A 22,784-nucleotide genomic window follows, 5' to 3' on the forward strand; every position below is an offset into this window, starting at 1 on the left:
TTTTACGATCGGTTTGGTTACAATTTGGTTTCGGTTTTACTGGCTTGTTCTTCGATTAGATAGCCATCAATAGTATCAATGTTTTCAAACCAGGCAGTATCATTATCATCATCGTTTTCTTCTTCACCGTCATGATTATCATCTTGTCTTTATAGGTATCTCTAACTTCTTCCAGTATAATAGATGTAATACCACTTTGAACTATATCAAGAGATATTAGAGTGATTAAGGTACGCGTTTGCGTCTTGGTTTTCGGTGTCGGTGTGGTTGTTGATGGAGAGGTTTTCCACTTTGGTGATGTCGGTTGGAGTCGGGTTGTCTTTGGGAGGTGCCGCGTCTTCCGGATCTCCATCTGGGTCTTTTCTGGAGAGAAAAAGGAAAGAGTTTGTTAGTGTGAATTTGAATTAATCATAATTATGCAGAATTGAATTGGAAAAAGGAAAGAGTTTGTTAGTGTGAATTTGAATTAATCATAATTATGCAGAATTGAATTGCAATTTTAGCTTTTACTCAGGTGCTTCATTTAGACTGTCAGCTTAGAACAAGTTGTTCCCTGAAATGGCCCAAAACAAAAATAGATGCGGAACTCAAGGGACCAAGAGACCACCTTAACATAATAATGGCTTTTACTCTAGTTTACAGTAAGCACCTAACCATACAGACAAAGTATCCTCAGACAGTGTAATGTTTTCAAGTTTCCATGGTGGTTTATGTATGGCCAATAAATGGATGGGTGACTTAAACATTATATTGGTAGTTATTAGGTACATAGGTACTAATTTAACCACGATCGAATAAACTACGGACTAAAAAATTCCCGGAGGGACGGGCCCAGCTTGTTGTGTATGAATTTGAATCCAACCCCAAGCTCTTCCACCCAACCACAATCTTGTACTTACTCTCGATGATGGTGATGGTGATGATGGTGATGCAGATAGTTGGAATGATGTTTGTGGTGATGATGTTGCGTCTGAGGATGATGGGAATGTTGATGCGCTACCGTTGTATTCTCAATGTTACCGTCTGCCACTGCTCCGGTAAATTTTTCCGGCACTGCGGTAAATTTTTCTGCAGAATTGCCGCGAATCGGACGAATGACGCTGGTTTTGCCGGTTTCGTCCATTGTGGATAGAAATTTCTGATGATGCCGGAAACAATCGATCCGAATTCCGGAAACAGCCGATCTGAAAGAAGAAAGATTTTTCACATTAGTGAACGGGCAAGCTACTGCTCCACTGCGGTAAATTTTTCTGCAGAATTGCCGCGAATCGGCCGAATGACGCTGGTTTTGCCGGTTTCGTCCATTGCGGATAGAAATTTCTGATAATGCCGGAAACAATCGATCCGAATTCCGGAAACAGCCGATCTGAAAGAAGAAAGATTTTTCACATTAGTGAACGGGCAAGCTACTGCTACTTTTATAACCGAGTGGGTATCACACTTTCCAAGGTCCCGGATTTGATTCTTACTCGTTTTGGATGTACCTACTTGTAATTACTCGTACATAGGTAGGTATGAATAAATTACTATTAAATATAATAAAAATCAATTTGTAAAAGTCACTTTCTAGTTGGTAAAGTCATTTAGCTCTCAACAAAATAAATCTATTTTAGGACGCGAATATAAGATTGTTATCACTCGATTACAAAATCATTAAAAATAATTATTTCCTTATAAATAACAAGTGTATGAAAATGAATCAATCAATTGTGTATTTAAAAAGTAAAAATGAAAAAAAAAAATCGTACGTATGTATTGAGCTTAATCCTTTTCCACTCAAAATAAATTATTTCAATATAATACAAAATCCATAATACCTATACTGGATGCACGCACTCTAGTACACACCACACACACTTGAGGGCAACCCTGTATAAATTTCACTTTCACCGAGAGATCACTTTCGTTCACTTGACGGACACTGTATACGCGAGATTCGAATCATATACCTACGCGGCAAAAATAAGGGTAAACTCGGGATAGAATTTTCAACGCACTTTCCCCGGGACACAATCTTGACATGGGCACTCACTTTCTTTTTAAGTTCACTTTACGAACACTGTATACGGCGGCAAAAATAAGGGTACAATCTGGATAAACTCGGGTTAGAATTTTCAACGCACTTTCCCCGGGACACAATCTTGACATGGGCACTCACTTTCTTTTTAAGTTCACTTTACGAACACTGTATACGCGAAGTCCCGGATAAAATACGGATAAAATCGGGATCCTAAATCAAGATTTTTTTTCTCTCCCCGCGATGAAATCTCGGGCACTGACTTTCGTTTTACGTTCACTTTGCACTGTATACGCGATCAAACCCGGATAGAACGCGGATATAATCGGGATCCTATAGATTATTTTCTCCCCGCGATCCAATCTCGAGCGTGGACTCCCGTGGTCTGTGCAGCAGGGACCTAGGAACACCAGTGGGAGGATATAATGATAATGGGAGAACTAACGGCCCAACTGATAAGGCTATAGATTATTCTCTCCCCGCGATCCAATCTCGAGCGCGGACTCCCGTGGTCTGTGCAGCAGGGACCTAGGAACACCAGTGGGAGGATATAATGATAATGGGAGAACTAACGGCCCAACTGATAAGATAATGATGGAGATAAGATAAGGGGAAGCCTCGTGAAGTGAATGTTTGCCCTCATGTGTGTTTCCAAGCGATAAGCAATTTCTCCGATGGAATGCTCCTTGGATGAAAGTCGATTGTCTATTTTGAGATCGGGAACGGCCTCGGGCCGAGAAACGATCGGGACGATTTCCCGATTTGCCCGATCTCAATTGATGATGATTTAAGGCAGACGGGAGGTAACAAATTCACTCCCGTCGACCTTTTTCTACCCGATTACTTGACTAAAAGTTGGGTCGGGAGTGAACTCGGTGACGTCCAAGGCAGACGTCTTCCAAGCTAACTAATAATAGACTGCCTCCGAAGATATTGTTTAAAAAAATAAGATGTACCGTTTTAGTGGAGATGCCAAAACCCCAAGATCAAAATGCCTTTTAGCGGAGATATTTATCATTTTCCCCTGCCATGTGCCACACACTTCCAAGCTAACTACGCTGGCTCCTGATGATGATTCACCGGGAGGGTCTAGCTGGGGGAGCAGACCAGTATCTTCCCGTGGGACTATGAATAGGGATCATCAGAGCAGCCAAACCCTAACCAACCTGGCTAGCTGGAGGTTACTCAGATTTCATCATGTTTCAAAGGAAAAGGAAAACTGCGGTTCGGGACGTGCCAAGTAATCTTGAACCATCAAACTCCTCGGTGCTTCCGGGAAAGGACCAGAATGAAGCGGCGAGCATAGCATAGAGGATAGAACATCGAGCAGGTAGAGGGAATCGATGATAGAAGAAAGTGACGCGACGACTTTAAACCGCATAGAACTGAGAGCAAAAAGTTCTATGCGCTATGCTCTAAAATGCACTTGAGTATGACTACTGTATTGTTTTGTACAACGCTTATGGTACCTGAGATCAATCAATGTGATTTCTCAATTATTTAGCCTTGAGATACCATGTAGTTAGCCTTATTAAATCACAAATAAATAAATCACATTGATTGAGTATGACTAAATTAAACCATCTGTAACATAAAACTGGTCTCTTCCTCTTTTTCGTCTTGTACGAAAAATTCCAAAAGCCTAAGCCATATTTCCTACTATTTTATTTGTCTACATTGTTTTCTCTAGTCAGGGTTGAGACAGGAAAATCCAGTGGTACGCTTTTACCCCGATGGTCACCCATCCGGATACCAACCAGGCGAAACGCTGCTTAACTCTAATGCTCCATCGGGAATCGATGCATTCAAAGTGCTATCTGTGCTGCGGCCATAGCTCTTAAGGTGTTTCCACATATGGTCTATCGATTTTGACTGAACCGTTCACACTGCCTCAACATAGAATCACATCGTCGACCGACGGCCGGTCGACTATGTTTGGGCACACCATTACTGGCGGTCATTAAATGGGAGTGTTCAAACTTCACATTCAACGTGCTAACGCTCCTGGCTTTCGACATCTGTGGTCTGGCTCACCTTTAAAAGTGATATAGTCTTACAATATCGCCATTTTCGGTGACGGTTAATCATCAGAATGGTGAATGTTGGGAGTAGATGTGATCACACTGAGGGCGTCGCCGTTTCTGGAGATCATGGACTCGATGGGAGGCATACTGGAAACAGACAAAATGGAATCAGTGTTAAAGAGCTGATCGCATTTGCCCCCTTGTTCCCCGAGCGTAATGTGTGTTCCCCATGTGTCAAAATATATGAGACCTTGATTAGACTACGGGAGTAAAGGGATTTTTCAGTCCTATCCCAGCAGGATAAACAAAGTTTGTTCTATTTGTAAGGCAGGGCACTTGCGCTCCGAGCGTCTTCCAACTATCTAGCGTCTGGGAGGCTAGAATTCGGAGGATCTTTCCTCCACACACATCGCCGCGGGCCGCCGTCTGAGCGTGGTGTCAGGCGTTAAGCAGAGTTCACAATGGGTTCAATTGACATCCCCTGAAACAGGGTTTTTTCCGCCACACACGGTCGGACTGTCCGTGTCCAAAAGACTTAGGTCTATCAGAAAACCTGAGCGTGAGTGGTGGGTATTAGTTGCTCACTTTACTTTAAGGAATCACTTTTGGAGGCTGATACTCACTAACATCTCGATGCTAAGGTAAGTTAAGCTGACTTTGTCGTCTCATGTTTATCGACGACGTTCATCGGTTTGGAATTTGGACGTTACCTGGATATGTGTCGATTGAGTAGTGACGTCGAGGACAACAGGAAAGGTGATTGTCCGATGTAATGTTCTGAGTTGACTAGCGAATCTCCCGGCCCTAGTGACATGTGGGGAAGCACCAGCTTGCCGTCCGTCAGCACAAAAGGGAGAGTAGGAGACGTGTGGGAGATGTCCCTTAAGATAAGATATTGTCAACAGTGCGAGGCGTCTGCAACCCAAAAGGGATGGTTCCACCTGTAGGTAAAATTTTCTATCGCAGGATGAGATTAGTGACTGCAGGACTTTAAAACTTTTTGAGATACGGAAAAGCCTGATATTCCAGAACCAACTTGTTCCATAGGGAGCTCTTTTTCTGACTTTTACAGTTCCCTAAACCTAAACCAATAGTAGGTAGGTACCATAAGTGTTATTCCCAACTTACCCGTGTTGTTCAAACTATTCGCTTCCACATTATTCTCATATTTGACATCAAATCCAGCATTTCCCAAATAAGCCGGATTCATGGCTCGATACTTCTTGTGGCTTTCCCCATACTCTTCCCCCTCTACCATATTATTGTTGATCTCTTCTTCATCTACATCTTCTCTGGAGCGTTTATGTCCACTGTGTTCATAATAAGACCGCAGGCATTGCACACTGGTTCCCCATTATTATTGCGTCGCCATAGCGTGGTGCAAGTGGTGGAACAGTTGGCACACGACACACCGCTCCTCTTGTTACCCGTTTGCTGCGAAAAGGGGAAGCAAAAGGGATCAAACTTTAATGTCTAGTTCTAAGCAGGATTTTTTTTATTCTTACCGTAGATTCGTATAAGCTTAACCCAACATTAAGGCCTGTTTGCGCCTATATCTAAGCCCCAGAGTGGGTTTTTTGTGTAAGAAATTCTTCATTCCGTGGAACTGTATTACTCCGTGGACAGGATTTCTTCTATCCGTTCCGAGAACGAATGAAGTGCCGGTCGCTCGAAGAATCATAACCCAAATCCTTCCAACACCGTGAGATGGGAGATACCTACCTCACGGATACCGAATGTCAGAATCATAATAGATGGAGGTAAGTCAAAATTGGAAAGAAGTAAAGAGGAAAAGTCAGCTGAATGAACCCCATCCACAAAAAGCCCAATCTGAGGCTCAGGTGTAGGGGCTAGGCAGCCCTGAAGGATGGGTTAAGCTTGTACGAATCTATAAAAGAGGAGGAACTCCCATTATACAAAGGTTTCACGGGGTACCCCAGGGTTCCCAGGGCAATCGACACGATCAAATGCTTTATCCAAATCGATTGTGATCTCAATGTTCTCAATAATATTGGTAGAAGTTACAACAATGATAAATTATAATCATGAAGTCTTTGCGACTCAATTCTAGAATGATGGATTAGACAGCCACGTCAACTTGCCTGGGATATTGAATTAGCTATGTTGTTTGACTGTAAATAATACAATACTAATTATTATGAAATCTCTGAATATTGAATATGAAATTATTAGAATGTTATAGAAGCCTTCATTCATGCGTTAGGAACATCTTTAAGAGCCATTTCCCACTGAGCGGATTTTTACCGCGCGGATTCCGCTCTCGCGGTTTTTTTCCGCCTAGTCAATGAGTGTTTAATGAGTCAAAATTGATGATGATTCACCGGGAAGGTCTAGCTGGGGGAGCAGACCAGTATCTTCCCGTGGGACTATGAATAGGGATCATCAGAGCAGCCAAACCCTAACCAACCTGGCTAGCTGGAGGTTACTAAGATTTCATCATGTTTCAAAGGAAAAGGAAAACTGCGGTTCGGGACATGCCAAGTAATCTTGAACCATCAAACTCCTCGGTGCTTCCGGGAAAGGACCAGAATGAAGCGGCGAGCATAGAGGATAGAGCATCGAGCAGGTAGAGGGAATCGACAATAGAAGGAAGTGACGCGACGACTTTAAACCGCATAGAACTGAGAGCAAAAAGTTCTATGCGCTATGCTCTAAAATGCACTTGAGTATGACTACTGTATTGTTTAATTGTTTTGTACAACGCTTATGGTACCTGAGATCGATCAATGTGATTTCTCAATTATTTAGCCTTAAGATACCATGTAGTTAGGCTTATTATTTAACCTTAAGATACATGGTATCTTAAGGCTAAATAATTGATAAATCACATTGATTGAGTATGACTAAATTAAACCATCTGTAACATAAAGCTGGTCTCTTCCTCTTTTTCGTCTTGTACGAAAAATTCCAAAAGCCTAAGCCATATTTCCTACTATTTTATTTGTCTACATTGTTTTCAATCAATGTGATTTCTCAATTATTTAGCCTTAAGATACCATGTAGTTAGGCTTATTATTTAGCCTTAAGATACATGGTATCTTAAGGCTAAATAATTGATAAATCACATTGAGTATGACTAAATTAAACCATCTGTAACATAAAACTGGTCTCTACCTCTTTTTCGTCTTGTACGAAAAATTCCAAAAGCCTAAGCCATATTTCCTACTGTTTTATTTGTCTACATTGTTTTCTTTTGCTCTTTTCAATTAGATTTCTTTCTTTTGGTTGATCAATAGTACCAATACAAGTCATACATGATAAGCTTATGATAACGGGGTTTTTCAATATAGTAGTAGCTAGATAATTATGATGTTTTGATTAGTATAAAAGTTAAATACATTTAATAAGTAACATTAATAATTTATTATATTTTAAAAAAGTGACTTTTGACCCTTTGTTATGATTCTCTGGGAAGGTTAGCTACTTCTCTTGTATAGACGCTTACATAGTTATATTTTAAAAAAGTGACTTTTGACCCTTTGTTATGATTCTCTGGGAAGGTTAGCTACTTCTCTTGTATAGACGCTTACATAGTTTCTCTAATGATATAGCTCATATGGCTCTACATTTGGAAAATCCCGATAAAATCAAACCTAATCTTTTTTAATTAGGTATTTGGAAAATTAATCAATGCTAGTGAAATAAGCTCGAGAAATAACTAAACATGACTTGAGCTCTTTTTTACTTTCCTTATCCTATAGGAAGGAAAGTAATGTAATCGGGTCAAATTTTCGATGGTCCAGTTTTTAGTGTTAAAACACGTTTTGAGGTCCCTAGAGCCTAAATCCAAAGTTTCAGCCATTGGTCCGTGTGTGTGTCTGTCTGTCCTAACTCTATCTTTAGGCACTTTAACACTTGCGTATCGTTTCTTCCTTTAATTTATCTCCAAAAGGTTTGATAGAGGGAACCTGAACAGCGGAGGTCTTGTCGTCCCAAAATCGAAGAGAGAAGGACATCATCATGTATACTAAAGGCACTGCCTTGTCGTTGTAGCCAATCTGATCTGTCTAGAGCTGATCTCTTGAGTTGACTGTAGGAGTTGCAGTCCATGAGTTTCATGATTTCATCACTAATATACTGGAAGGGAAAGTAGAAGGAAGAAGACCGAGAGGAAGACCCAGGAAGTCCTACTTTGAAGACATCATCAGGAGTTGCAGTCCATGAGTTTCATGATTTCATCACTAATTTACTGGAAGGGAAGGAAGAAGACCGAGAGGAAGACCCAGGAAGTCCTACTTTGAAGACATCATGAAACTCATGGAGAGAAGGACAGGATAGGAGAAAACCAGTCGTTGGGCTTCAGTAACTTTAACACTTGCGTGTCCTTCGCGCCAAAGTTCAATCTTTTGAGAGATCTTTCTTGAATTTTCAATAACCAGTAGAAACTGAACAAAGAATTAATCAGCCAAATGGGGGATAATAAAAGAGATTATATCAGGTTAAAGGATCAGCAACAAAATTATTTGTACAATCATGAATCACACCGCGAAAACCTTGAAGAATGTAGAATGACTTCATAAATAGTGACGTCACAGCATCCGTTAGGAAAACGGAACTTGGAAGAAAAAAAAAAATCAAACAAATGAAAGTAGAATCGCTAATACTGGATCATAACGAAAGATGTACTAAATAATTACCAACGTATTATCTCCGTAATAGAAGGATGGAATCACATAAATGCTCACTCCTAGTTAAATGTTAATACCGACCTGATAAAGGATACCTACATAACTATATAGGTATAGGACGTACTCCAAAGCAATAAATAAGTGGAATAGCAGAACATAAAGAAAATTTTTGTAATTAATAAAAAATTCAACGTTCAAACAAATGAAAGTAGAATGACTAATACTGGATCATAACGAAAGATGTACAAAATAATTACCAACGTATAATCCGTAATAGAAGGATGGAATCACATTCAACAAAACAAAAGAATAAATGCTCACTCCTAGTTAGATGTTAATACCGACCTGATAAAGGATACCTACATAACTACATAGGTACTCTAAAGCAATAAATAAGTGGAATAGCAGAACATAAAGAAAATTTTTGTGATTAATAAAAACTTCAACGTTGATTTTATTGAAGCTTCCGTAATCCACAAAATAAACTCGTTAGTTACCTAATCTAATTGAAGTATTTAAAATTAAAATTAGTATTTAAAATTACCTAAAATCAGATAAAAATAAAATAAATTATTCTTATCAAGACAAATTTCGATTAAGATGTTTTAAATTGGTGAGCTTTCGATGTCACTCGGGACATCATCAGCTGCGATAGAGTAGACGTCACAGCATCCGTTAGGAAAACGGAACTTGGAAGAAAAAAAAAATCAAACAAATGAAAGTAGAATCGCTAATACTGGATCATAAGGAAAGATGTACAAAATAATTATTACCAACGTATTATCTCCGTAATAGAAGGATGGAATCACATTCAACAAAACAAAAGAATAAATAATGCTCACTCCTAGTTAAATGTTAATACCGACCTGATAAAGGATACCTACATAACTACATAGGTATAGGTACTCCAAAGCAATAAATAAGTGGAATAGCAGAACATAAAGAAAATTTTTGTAATTAATAAAAAATTCAACGTTGATTTTATTGAACCTTCCGTAATCCACAAAATAAACTCGTTAGTTACCTAATCTAATTGAAGCATTTAAAATTGAAATCAGATAAAAATAAAATAAATTATTCTTATCAAGGCAATTTCGATTAAGATGTTTTAAATTGGTGAGCTTTCGATGTCACTCGGGACATCATCAGCTGCGATATGTTGGATAGACCTCGACCTCAGACATTTTTCCTTTCACGATTTCCCCTCTGCTGAAGCTATGCATAGTCTCCCCTCTTTTGGTGTGATAATGATAACACATGTACTAAAACATAGGAAAGAGAAGAAACGAGCTTCAGAAGGGGGGGGGGATTCCGAAAGGAAAACTCTGGAACACTTCGACAGTCAGAACGTGAGAGACCGGCCTTCTCGCTATTAAAAGTCGCACGTCTACGCTTCCAATGTGAGGCCGTCTTTGGCTTTTATTTTCCTTTTGGGATACCTAGATACTGCTGGTTCTGGGCCCCCTAGAGGTCGTTCCCGGGGCAAATAGAACCCGTAACCGTCCCTGAGAGTGTGCGATACATGTCATCTGTGGCACTCAGAGGCTGTCAAGGCGAAACGGTGTACTCGAGGCGAAATGGCGTATATTGGAGTTAATATGACGCATGACGAAGTGGAAAAGAGACTACCGGAAAATCTTGGGGCAGCCACACACTATCAGGTAGATCTGACAGGCGGATCTGATCAGGTGTAGGTACCTACTACTTGTTAGTGAGTGGCTGGCCTTGAAATTTAACGGAAAATCTTGGGCCAGCCACACACTATCAGGTAGATCTGACAGGCGGATCTGATCAGGTGTAGGTACCTAACTACTTGTTAGTGAGTGGCTGGCCTTGAAATAGATAACTGGAAGTCTGAAAGGGCAGACTTTCAATCAGAATTGACAATCAGGCTTAATGCCTTTGGCTCCCCTTTGGGTTAGAGCAGGGATCGCCAACCCGTCAATCGCTACCGGTAGTTCGCAAGAGGTTTTCTGGTAGCTCGCAGCTCACGGACAGTCACAGATGTTGACAGCAACTCTTAGGGGTTCCCAGACTAAAAAGTAGCTCGCAAAGGGTCTCCTAGTCATCTGAGCAGCTTGCGACCCATAAAAGGTTGGCAACCCCTGGGATAGCGGCTCCGTTTCTGAGTATGTTCTAGAGTTCTCTGAATCACCATCAGTTTGTTTGTGCCACGTTTTGCTCCTCAAAAAACCAACGCCTAACGATCTAGTTATGACTTATGATGAAACTTTATTCCCCAATAGAAAGAGAGAGAGAGAGAGAGAACGAGAAGGAGAGAGTTTGACGAAACTTTATTAAGGAGAAAGAGAGAGAGAGAGAGGGAGAGAGAGAGACGAGAAAGATAGAGAGAGGTTTGTGTGTTTTCAGCTTTTCCCTCGTTATGTGTCAGTGTCTTTCTCTCTCTTATCAGCCATCATATTAGTTCTCATTTATTATCATTGTTCTAGCTCAGTGATAGAGTCAACATCTATGTTGGTCTGAAGATGATGTCCTGAGTCTTGATAAGAATATTTTATTTTATTTTCATCTGATTTTAATTTTAAATATTTCTTACGATTATTAAAAACAATTTTCATTTCTAATTGAAGTAATTGAACCAATTTCAAGATTCTTTGAAAAAGATCAGATTGTCTGTATTTTGAACCCTGTAAATAAAAATTGCCTGGAAACTAGTTGTTGACTTTAGTGTCACCTTGACTTGAATTTAAGTCGAACATCTCACACTGAATATTGGGGAGTTCTGAATATGGAGTAAAGTCAACAACTAAGGATATTGAATTGGCTATGTTGTTATACTTAGAATAATACTGTAAATAATACAATACTAATTATTATGAAATCTCTGAATATGGACTTGGGACATTATACTATATGTACTATAACATTGAATATGAGGTTAGGATGTTATAGAAGGCTTCATTCATGCATTAGGAACATCTTTAATTTTTTGTGAATCCTGAGTATGTAAGATTCAATTTTTTTGGAAGGAAATTGTAACAAAATGTCGAACAAAGAGTCATATTTCTTTAAACTATGTGGTAAAACCGTCACAGACGTCCTGACAATAGATTTCAGCTTTTTGGTCTGCTCCAGACTGAAATTGAGGTAATTGAAACTAGTTCGTCCGTATTTAGGCTAAATTACTGTTCTCATCATACTTGGGGTTCCCGACTATCCTGTAGCATCCTGGAATTCCTGAATTGAATCTTACATAATCAGGATTCAGGATGCTTTTCCTACAGTTTCCTGGAAGTAAATTGGACAGTATTGGGCAGAAAAGAACCACCCGAAAGGGGAATTGCCTTGTGGGTGGTTCTTTTCTGCTTAACGCTAACTAATTGAGGTTTTTTTGAAGTTAAGCAAGGTTTATATACTTTTCTGTAAACTTTACCTATGAAAGACATAAGACCTTGTTTAGACTGCGGGAGTAAAGGGACTTTTCAGTCTCATTCTGGCAGGATAAACAAGGTATATTCTATTCTATTCTTAATTGACGCCAACCTAAAATGTTGTTTGGGCAGTAAATAGCTAAGCAGGTACACCAAAATATTCGAAACATCAGTCCTCTAATTCGAATTCTAAACAAGCAACTCTCTCCTATTTTTATCTCCGGGGTGGGTTTGCTATCTAAACTACGAAAATGATTAAACTTTATCTAAGAGCAGAGCAAAAACAAATTGATTAAAAAATCTCCAACTAAAACCGAGGAATCGGTTATCTTTTTCAGTGTTCGTGAGGGTTTCGCCACGTGAATTGTGACTTTTTTTGTGTAGCTCGTCAAAAATTACCGTGATGTTTCCGTTTGCCAAGAAAATAAATGGTCGGTTTCACTAATATTTTTTTCAGCCTCCAGTAGGCCTGTTAAATTAACAGCCAGTTAAGTTCAATTTGATTTGTATTGGCTTAACAGGGCTGTTAAGCTAACAGGCTATTAGGGGCTAAAAATAAGGTTGGTGACACCCATTCGAGGTGTGTTAAAAAGTTGTTGTCTCGGTTTCTAAGTTACCTCATACAGTCCAACCTGTCTAAGTGGGGACCCATCTAAATGGGTAATCTGGATAAACGAAGAAAAAATCGTGACCCCCTCACTTGTAATTGCGGAAACACTTTTGTAAATAGGAAACCTGGATAAGTAGGAAAAAAAAATACCGGTCCCTTGGATTCCCAATTAACCAGGTTCGACTGTAATTTCATTTAACTACGAATAGTTTACCAGTGCAAAGTGTGTTTGTGTCTACTAAGGTTCGCTCGTAACAGATTAAGTTTTTAGTTTTTCAGTGTTTTCACAAAAGTGTTTCTGGAATTTGAAAAATTGAAAATGCAGGATTCCAACTACCAACCAGCAGAATGTACCAGTTCGAGGAATTGAGCATGTAAGTGGGTAAGTCAATAAGTCAATTCATTTTTTGTTTAATTATTTTGTACCTAGTTATGCAAGTTTAGGTATGTGTTGAAAAATAGTTAGGCTAGCGTCCGGCTGTGCGACTATAAACAGGGAGAAGAACATCTAAATCTTACATAATCAGGATTCAGGATGCTTTTCCAGTTTCCTGGAAGTAAATTGGACAGTATTGGGCAGAAAAGAACCATCCGGAAGGGGAATTGCCTTGTGGGTGGTTCTTTTCTGCTTAACGCTAACTAATTGAGGTTTTTTTGAAGCTAAGCAAGGTTTATATACTTTTCTGTAAACTTTACCTATATGAAATACATAAGACCTTGTTTAGACTGCGGGAGTAAAGGGACTTTTCAGTCTCATTCTGGCAGGATAAACAAGGTATATTCTATTCTTCTCCGTTGCGATGATTAAGGTACGCGTTTGCGTCTTGGTTTTCGGTGTCGGTGTGGTTGTTGATGGAGAGGTTTTCCACTTTGGTGATGTCGGTGGGAGTCGGGGTGTCTTTGGGAGGTGCCGCGTCTTCGGGATCTCCATCTGGGTCTTTTCTGGAGAGAAAAAGGAAAGCCAGTGTAAATAAAAACATATAAATAGATATAAAATACCTGACTCCCATATATCTATTCACAGTCTCTATGTGTAATACCTGAGTCCTCTATATCTATACACTTTATATATCTATGTATCACAATGAATGATCCATCACCTGAACTGTGTACATAATTGCGTAACGGAAGATTCTATTGGCTGCGAGATCTGGGAACCATTTTGAACCAATCGGATTGTTTGTTTGAACAGTACATATAAAACAGGTATTGTCCGGAGATAGGTAGATCGTCGGATTGTCTATTGTCATTATAATCTTGATGGAAAGATTGCTATAAGGCCGGAACGTGTGACGGAAGAAGCTTTCGACTTTTAGATCCCTCATGATCTGAAGTCTTCATCATCAATTTCCTAAATGGACGGAGGCGGCATTTCTGCATTGTAATTGTTGCATCTCCACCAATAACTACGTTTAGCATCTCCACCAAAAAAATGTATTTCTAACGTCTCTACTAAAAAGTATCCCTCATTTACACAAGAATGTTTTTTGGTAGTAAGCAATGAACCTTTAACGAGTTTTGTGTTTACTGAGAAATTACCATTAGATATGGATACCTGTGTTCTGCATTTGGCAAGGAATGGTGGTGAGTCTTGTCAGTCAATGTTGTTGAATTCGGCATTCTATAGTAAATTTAATAGTGATATGAATCAAGGAAAGACTTATCTATAGCCGCCCTTTTAATGTTGTATGAAAAATTGGCATCAAATATGATCTTGGAAGAAAAGGGGCAGATTTCAGACCGCGAAATAGCGATGCACTCAAAAGGAGACGAGAAATTCTCGTAGTTTTACAAGACGAGACAAAATTCATTTCCCGTACACTCAAAAGGAGACGAGAAATTCTCGTAGTTTTACAAGACGAGACAAAATCCGTTTCTCGTGTTGTAAATTTCGTCTCGCCCTTTATCACCACCGAGGAATACCCCGATTAGGTAAACCTAATGAGAATTAGCACACGGCGTTCCAATCCGACTAATAAAGTCCGATAAACTACCTCAATATACCCAGCATTACGGTAGTAAATGATTAAACTTTATCTAAGAGCAGAGCAAAAACAAATTGATTAAAAAATCTCCAACTAAAACCGAGGAATCGGTTATCTTTTTCGATGCCGCGGAAACAATCGATCCGAATTCCGGAAACAGCCGATCTGAAAGAAGAAAGATTTTTCACATTTGTGAACGGGCAAGCTACTGCTACTTTTATAACCGAGTGGGTATCACACTTTCCAAGGTCCGGGATTTGATTCCTACTCGTTTTGCATGTAACTCCTTGTAGTTACATAGGTAGGTATGAATAAATTACTATTAAATATAATAAAAATCAATTTATAAAAGTCACTTTCTAGTTGGTAAAGTCGTGTAGCTCGTCAAAAATTACCGTGAGGTTTCCGTTTGCCAAGAAAATAAATGGTCGGTTTCACTAATATTTTTTTCAGCCTCTAGTAGGCCCGTTAATCTAACAGCCTTTTAAGTTCCATTTGATTTGTATAGGCTTAACAGGGCTGTTAAGGTAACAGGCTGTTAGGGGCTAAAAATAAGGTTGGTGACACCCATTCGAAGTGTGTTAAAAAGTTGTTGTCTCGGTTTCTAAGTAACCTCATACAGTCCAACCTGTCTAATTGGGGAGCCATCTAAATGGGAAACCTGGATAAACGAAGAAAAAATCGTCACCCCCTCACTTGTAATTGCGGAAACACTTTTGTAAATAGGAAACCTGGATAAGTAGGAAAAAAAATTACCGGTCCCTTGGATTCCCAATTAACCAGGTTCGACTGTAATTTCATTTAACTACGAATAGTTTACCAGTGCAAAGTGTGTTTGTGTCTACTAAGGTTCGCTCGTAACAAGTTAAATTTTTAGTTTTTGAGTGTTTTCACAAGTGTTTCTGGAATTCGAAAATGCAGGATTCGAACTACCAACCAGCAGAATTTACCAGTTCGAGGAATTGAGCATGTAAGTAGGTAAGTCAATAAGTCAATTCATTTTTTTGTTTAAGTATTTTGTAGGTACCTAGTTATGCAAGTTTAGGTATGTGTTGAAAAATAGTTAGGCTAGCGTCCGGCTGTGCGACTATAAACAGGGAGAAGAACATCTAACAGAATAGCTAACTCTCAAGAATATGTAAGATTTATCTAACTTATACTCGTAATAACCCAAATCCTTCCAACACCGTGAGATGGGAGATGCCTACCTCACGGATACCGAATGTCAGAATCATAATAGATGTAGGTAAGTCATTTGGTCAAAATTGGAAAGAAGTAAAGATGAAAAGTCAGCTGAATGAACCCCATAGACATAGACAAAAAGCCCAATCTGAGGCTTAGGTGTAGGGGCTAGGCAGCCCTGAAGGATGGGTTCAGCTTGTACGAATCTATAAAAGAGGAGGAACTCCCATTATACAAAGGTTTCACCGGGTACCCCAGGGTTCCCAGGGCAATCGACACGATATTTTGACAGCGTGATCGACCTACTGCCCGTAGAGTTAAAGCGCTTTAAAGGAAAAAAAAAGGTATTTTGAGCGCTTTTGGGTAATTTACGGGTACTCAACTCTCTATTATGAGTCCATTACCTACATACTTATTATATTTAGGATCTAGGTACAAAAGATATAAAATTCCTACTGTTACAATCTTTAATCTTGGAGATAAATAGGTAGGTAGTTAGGGTATCTAGATAGGTACCTTGTAATGCCACATCGGCCATTAATTTGATCGAGTTCCTTATCAATAGACCATTGAACTATACTACGCAAATTGGCGTTACCCAAACTGAAAATGATACAAATTAGAAACAACCAAGGCATTATTAGGACGGTACAGAATATCTTTGATCTGAACTCGTATTTCAGGAGCCCTGAGATTTATTCTCCTTCAGTCCGAATCCTCTAGGAACTGATTGATTTCAAACCCATCGCCTTTTCCATGTCCACTGCTTTCAGCTTCATAATAATCTTCACCAGGTCCCTCGTCCACTTCCCCAGTCTCTCGTCCACTCTTCAAAAGTCAGCTGAATGAACCCCATAGACAAAAAGCCCAATCTGAGGCTTAGGTGTAGGGGCTAGACAGCCCTGAAGGATGAGTTAAGCTTGTACGAATCTATAAAAGAGGAGGAACTCCCATTATACAAAGGTTTCACCGGGTACCCCAGGGTTCCCAGGGCAATCGACACGATCAAATGCTTTATCCAAATCAATTGTGATCTCAATGTTCTCAATAATATTGGTTAGAAGTTACAACAATGATAAATTATAATCATGAAGTCTTTGCGACTCAATTCTAGAATGATGGATTAGACAGCCACGTCAACTTGCCTCATGGAAATATAATCTTATATATAAAAATATATAATAAATTAATAAAACCAGGTACCTATTTCTATTATAAGACTGTCGTATTAGCTAATATGAGGCTACAAATGACACCGTTTAAGTGTAATGTCAATATTGGAACAAAAAAAAAAACAAGTCATAGAGAACGAGAGCGTATTTTTTTTACCTTTATATTACCTTGCACTGAGCTCATGAGTAGTGCAGGGCCGTTAATAAAACTGGGCCAAGGGGGCTCCAACAATAGGCCTCCTTCTCAGAACATTTTTTTACAACCTCTTTCTGATTCCCCATGACTTCACGTGACGTGACGTAATGGTAGTGTTTCTACCATTCGTCCGTCGCCGTCGGGTCTGATAGACCTCGACCTCAGCCGTTTTTCTTTCGCGATTTCCCATTTTCCCCTCTTCTGAAGCTATACATAGTCTCCCCTCTTGTGGCGTGAATACACATGTACTAAAACATAGGAAAGAGAAGAAACGAGCTTCAGAAGAGGGGGGATTCCGAAAGGAAAACTCTGGAACACTTCGTCAGTCGGAAAGTGAGAGACCGGCCTTCTCGCTATTAAAAGTCGGACGTTTACGCTTCCAATGTGAGGCCGTCTTTGGCTTTTATTTTCCTTTTGGGATACCTAGATACTGCTGGTTCTGGGCCCCCTAGAGGTCGTTTTCCTTCTCAGAACATTTTTTTACAACCTCTTTCTGATTCCCCATGACTTCACGTGACGTGACGTAATGGTAGCGTTTCTACCATTCGTCCGTCGCCGTCGTGTTGGATAGACCTCGACCTCAACCATTTTCCCTTTCGCGATTTCCCCTCTGCTGAAGCTATACATAGTCTCCCCTCTTTTGGCGTGATAATGATAACACATGTACTAAAACATAGGAAAGAGAAGAAACGAGCTTCAGAAGGGGGGGGGGGATTCCGAAAGGAAAACTCTGGAACACTTCGACAGTCAGAATGTGAGAGACCGGCCTTCTCGCTATTTAAAGTCGCACGTTTACGCTTCCAATGTGAGGCCGTCCTTAGCTTTTATGTTCCGTTTGGGATACCTAGATACTGCTGGTTCTGGGCCCCCTAGAGGTTGTTCCCGGGGCAAATAGAACCCGTAACCGTCCCTGAGAGTGTGCGATACATGTCATCTGTGGCACTCAGAGGCTGTCAAGGCGAAACGCCACTCTTCATCTGGTTCTGCTGGGTATCCGACAGTTTCTGCTGTCTATTCGACTGTATCTTCTTCAACTGCTTGGTGTACCGCTCTTTGTTTTCATCCAGTTTCTTCATAATGTCCGTGATTTCGTTGAGAACTTTCCCGTCGTTGTGGGAGTCCAACTTGTCCGCCGCTATCTTGAGTAGTTCCAGACAAATGTTCTCGTGAGCTTTGAGCACTTTTTCGAAAGATTTGTTCTCCAGTTTGAGTGTTTCGTTGTCTAAAAGGAGATTTTCAAAGTAGACTTTGATCTTTTCGTTCGTGTTAAGAAGGAAGTCTATTTTCTCTTCGAATAGTTTCTTGGTGTGGTTGAATCGTTTAGCGTGGCATTTTGTTCATAAATATGGGTGTTATAGGGGTTCCCAGACTAAAAAGTAGCTCGCAAAGGGTCTCCTAGTCATCTGAGCAGCTTGCGACTCATAAAAGGTTGGCAACCCCTGGGTTAGCGGCTCCGTTTCTGAGTATGTTCTAGAGTTCTCTGAATCACCATCAGTTTGTTTGTGCCACGTTTTGCTCCTCAAAAAACCAACGCCTAACGATCTAGTTATGACTTATGACGAAACTTTATTAGGGAGAAAGAGAGAGAGAGAGAACGAGAAGGAGAGAGTATGACGAAACTTTATTAAGGAGAAAGAGAGAGAGAGAGATAGATAGAGAAAGAAAGAGAGAGAGAGAGAGAGAGAGGGAGAGAGAAGAGAAAGATAGAGAGAGGTTTGTGTGTTTTCGGCTTTTCCCTCGTTATGTGTCAGTGTTTAGAGGCTCCGTTTCTGAGTATGTTCTAGAGTTCTCTGAATCACCATCAGTTTGATTGTGCCACGTTTTGCTCCTCAAATAACCAACACCTAACGATCTAGTTATGACTTATGACGAAACTTTATTAGGGAGAAAGAGAGAGAGAGAGAGAGAGAACGAGAAGGAGAGAGTTTGACGAAACTTTATTAAGGAGAAAGAGAGAGAGAAAGAAAGAGAGAGAGAGAGAGAGAGGGAGAGAGAAGAGAAAGATAGAGAGAGGTTTGTGTGTTTTCGGCTTTTCCCTCGTTATGTGTCAGTGTCTTTCTCTCTCTTATCAGCCATCATATTAGTTCTCATTTATTATCATTGTTCTAGCTCAGTGGCGAATTTGGGAGGCAATACATAATATCTACTTCCACCTTTCTCTCTGTTGTCGAATTTGGGAGGCTTTCTCTCTATTGGCAATTTCGTCTGTAATTAGTGACTTGGGTTCAGTAGGAAACTCTTGAGCCCTTTTTTGAATGGAGGGATGATGTAGGAATTAACATTGAACTTCATCTTCATTCCTACATCCCTAAAGATGTGTCCGCCAGCCTAGTTAGCTTAGTTGGTAGTGCGTCTGCCTTGTAAGCGCTAGGCCGCGGGTTCCGCCCGGGGCGGATTTTATCCTGATGGGCGAGTATGGTAAAGAAAAATAATCACCCTATTTAAAAGAATAACAATATCGTTTTCAAGTAATAAAATTCTATTTGTATATTAAAACGATTAATGGAAAATATATTTTACAAAGTGAGATTACGAATTGTTTATTATAAAAATTAAATTACTAAACTGATTATCTACAAAACCTACCTACTTTATACAATCTTGTTTGAACAATTCAACAACAACATTTAAACCTAACCCAAAAGCTGAACCATGTGGCTATTCAAAATTGAATCTAATAAAAACATTGTAAACTTAGCTTTCATAGAAGAAGGAATAGGTAAAGGCTTTAATCAATATTGGCCCTTATAGATGTGTCCACACATAGTCGACCGGCCATCGATCGATGTCGACTGAACCGTCCACACTGCCTCGATAACATAGATTCTTCTCTTTTTGTTCTCCTGACTTTTGGACGGGTTTTCCGATTTCAATAGAATTTGGCAACTTGAAGTTCAACATAACACAATTTTCTACATTAGGTTCTTTCGGAATGGTGTGAGATTGTGTATCCTTCGGGGAACAATACCTAATTGTGACTTGAGCATTCACGCTCAACACAAAAGTCGCCCTAGCCCCTCAATTTCAGCAAACCATCCTCGACTGACAATCTCAGCTCAAACAAGAGCCATACGCTGTTATATTTACACTAGTGTAAATAAAAACATATAAATAGATATAAAATACCTGACTCCCATATATCTATTCACATTCTCTTTGTGTAATACCTGAGTCCTCTATATCTATACACTATATATATCTATGTATCTATATCTATGTAGGTATGTATCTATGTATCACAATGAATGATCCATCACCTGAACTGTGTACATAATTGCGTAACGGAAGATTCTATTGGCTGCGAGATCTGGGAACCATTTTGAACCAATCGGATTGTTTGTTTGAACAGTACATTGTAGCTCAATATAAAACAGGTATTGTCCGGAGATAGGTACGAGTAGATCATTGGATTGTCTATTGTCATTATAATCTTGATGGAAAGATTGCTATAAGGCCGGAAAGTGTGACGGAAGAAGCTTTCGACTTTTAGATCCCTCATGATCTGAAGTCTTCATCATCAATCTCCTGAATGGACGGAGGCGGCATTTCTGCATTGTAATTGTTGCATCTCCACCAAAAATATGTATTTCTGACGTCTCCACTAAAAAGTATCCATCATTTACACAAGAATGTTTTTTGGTAGTAAGCAATGAACCTTTAACGAGTTTTGTGTTTACTGAGAAATTACCATTAGATATGGATACATTTCTGACGTCTCCACTAAAAAGTATCCCTCATTTACACAAGAATGTTTTTTGGTAGTAAGCAATGAACCTTTAACGAGTTTTGTGTTTCCTGAGAAATTACAATTAGATATGGATACCTGCGTTCTGCATTTGGCAAGGAATGGTGGTGAGTCTTGTCAGTCAATGTTGTTGAATTCGGCATACTATAGTACCTAAATAGTGATATGAATCAAGGAAAGACTTACCTATAATAGCCGCCCTTTTAACGTTGTATGAAAAATTGGCATCAAATATGATCTTGAAAGAAAAAGGGCAGATTTCAGACCGCGAAATAGCGATACACTCAAAAGGAGACGAGAAATTCTCGTAGTTTTACAAGACGAGACAAAATCCGTTTCTCGTGTTGTAAATTTCGTCTCGCCCTTTATCACCACCGAGTAATACCCCGATTAGGGAAACCTAATGAGAATTAGCACACGGCGTTCCAATCCGACTAATAAAGTCCGATAAACTACCTCAATATACCCAGCATTACGGTAGTAATTTTATCTTTTACCCATTTATCTCAAAAGATAAATGTTAATTAAAGATACGAGGTGTACGAAAAATCGAAACTTATCTCAAAAGAAGGCACGCGATCTGGAGAGGGCAAAAGATAAATTTGTAGATAGGTACCTACTGAAAAAAATATCAGAAAAAAAAAAACAATGAAAATTATTTCAAACTTACCACGTTGTTTGAAGGCAGATAATACGGAGATAAATTTTATTAGATAACACTTATTATTTATCTCAAAAGATAAATGTTAGTTAAAGATACGAGGTGTACGAAAAATCGAAACTTATCTCAAAAGAAGGCACGCGACCTGGAGAGGGCAAAAGATAAATTTGTAGATACTGAAAAAATTATCAGGAAAAAAAAAAGAAAGTAAAAACAATTAAAATTATTTCAAACTTACCACGTTGTTTGAAGGCAGATAATACGGAGATAAATTTTATTAGATAACACTTATCGAGCGAAAAAAATAGCTAATCTTCAAGAAAGTCAGATAATAAAATAATGAAAATAATTATAAACGAAAATGTTCGTCACTTTTTACTTTCTTTGTCAAATTTTTATCGGTAAAACAAATTTTTATCTGTAAAATTTGTGATTTGGTATCCAGATTTTTTAACGATTTTTTTCCCCCATTAGCTAATCTTCAAGAAAGTCAGATAATGAAAATAATTATAAACGAAAATGTTCGTCACTTTTTACTTCCTTTGTCAAATTTTTATCGGTAAAACAAATTTTTATCTGTAAAATTTGTGATTTGGTATCCAGATTTTTTAACGATTTTTTTTCCCCCAACGTTTTTCAATTCTCGAGTGGGGAGATGAGATCTTTTTTGAGCCTGTTTGGAGAGAGGTGAAGTGGTTTCGTTTGTTGATTTATCCCTTCCCTAGCGGTGTTATCTGCTGGTATTGCATTTGGGTGTAGAGTTGTCTGTATGGATTGGGTATTTAGTTTTAGAAGGGGAAATCTATTGAGGCGTGTGTGGCAGGCCATACATAATATCTACATCCACCTTTCTCTCTGTTGTCGAATTTGGGAGGCTTTCTCTCTATTGGCGATTTGAGCCTGTAACCAGTGACTTGGGTTCAGTAGGAAACTCTTGAGCCCTTTTTTTTAAGAGGTTTGACAGAGGGAACTGTAACTGCTATGGTCTTATCGTACCGAAATCGAAGAGAGAAGGAAGACAGGATAGGAGGGATATTTTGAATGTATTTCAGTAAAGGTATTTTGAGCGCTTTTGGGTAATTTACGGGTACTCAACTCTCTATTATTAGTCTAGGTATTTATTACCTACACACTTGTTATACTATTTAGGA

General features: G+C 39.2%; 1 protein-coding gene across 1 annotated transcript; it reads right to left on the minus strand.

Annotated features, from left to right (window-relative positions):
* Positions 1 to 206: 206 nt before the first annotated feature.
* LOC103516332 (NEDD8-specific protease 1-like) lies at positions 207 to 22,097 on the minus strand. Its single transcript, XM_008481296.2, has 3 exons — positions 21,872 to 22,097; positions 900 to 1,184; positions 207 to 363 (listed from the first exon to the last, which is right to left on the minus strand). The coding sequence occupies exons 2-3, from the start codon at positions 1,121 to 1,123 to the stop codon at positions 207 to 209; spliced, it is 381 nt and encodes a 126-aa protein (XP_008479518.1). The 5' UTR covers positions 1,124 to 1,184; positions 21,872 to 22,097.
* Positions 22,098 to 22,784: the final 687 nt, after the last annotated feature.

The sequence above is a fragment of the Diaphorina citri genome, unplaced genomic scaffold, assembly GCF_000475195.1.
Source record: "Diaphorina citri unplaced genomic scaffold, Diaci psyllid genome assembly version 1.1 scaffold1546, whole genome shotgun sequence".
Taxonomy (NCBI): Eukaryota; Metazoa; Arthropoda; class Insecta; order Hemiptera; family Psyllidae; genus Diaphorina; species Diaphorina citri.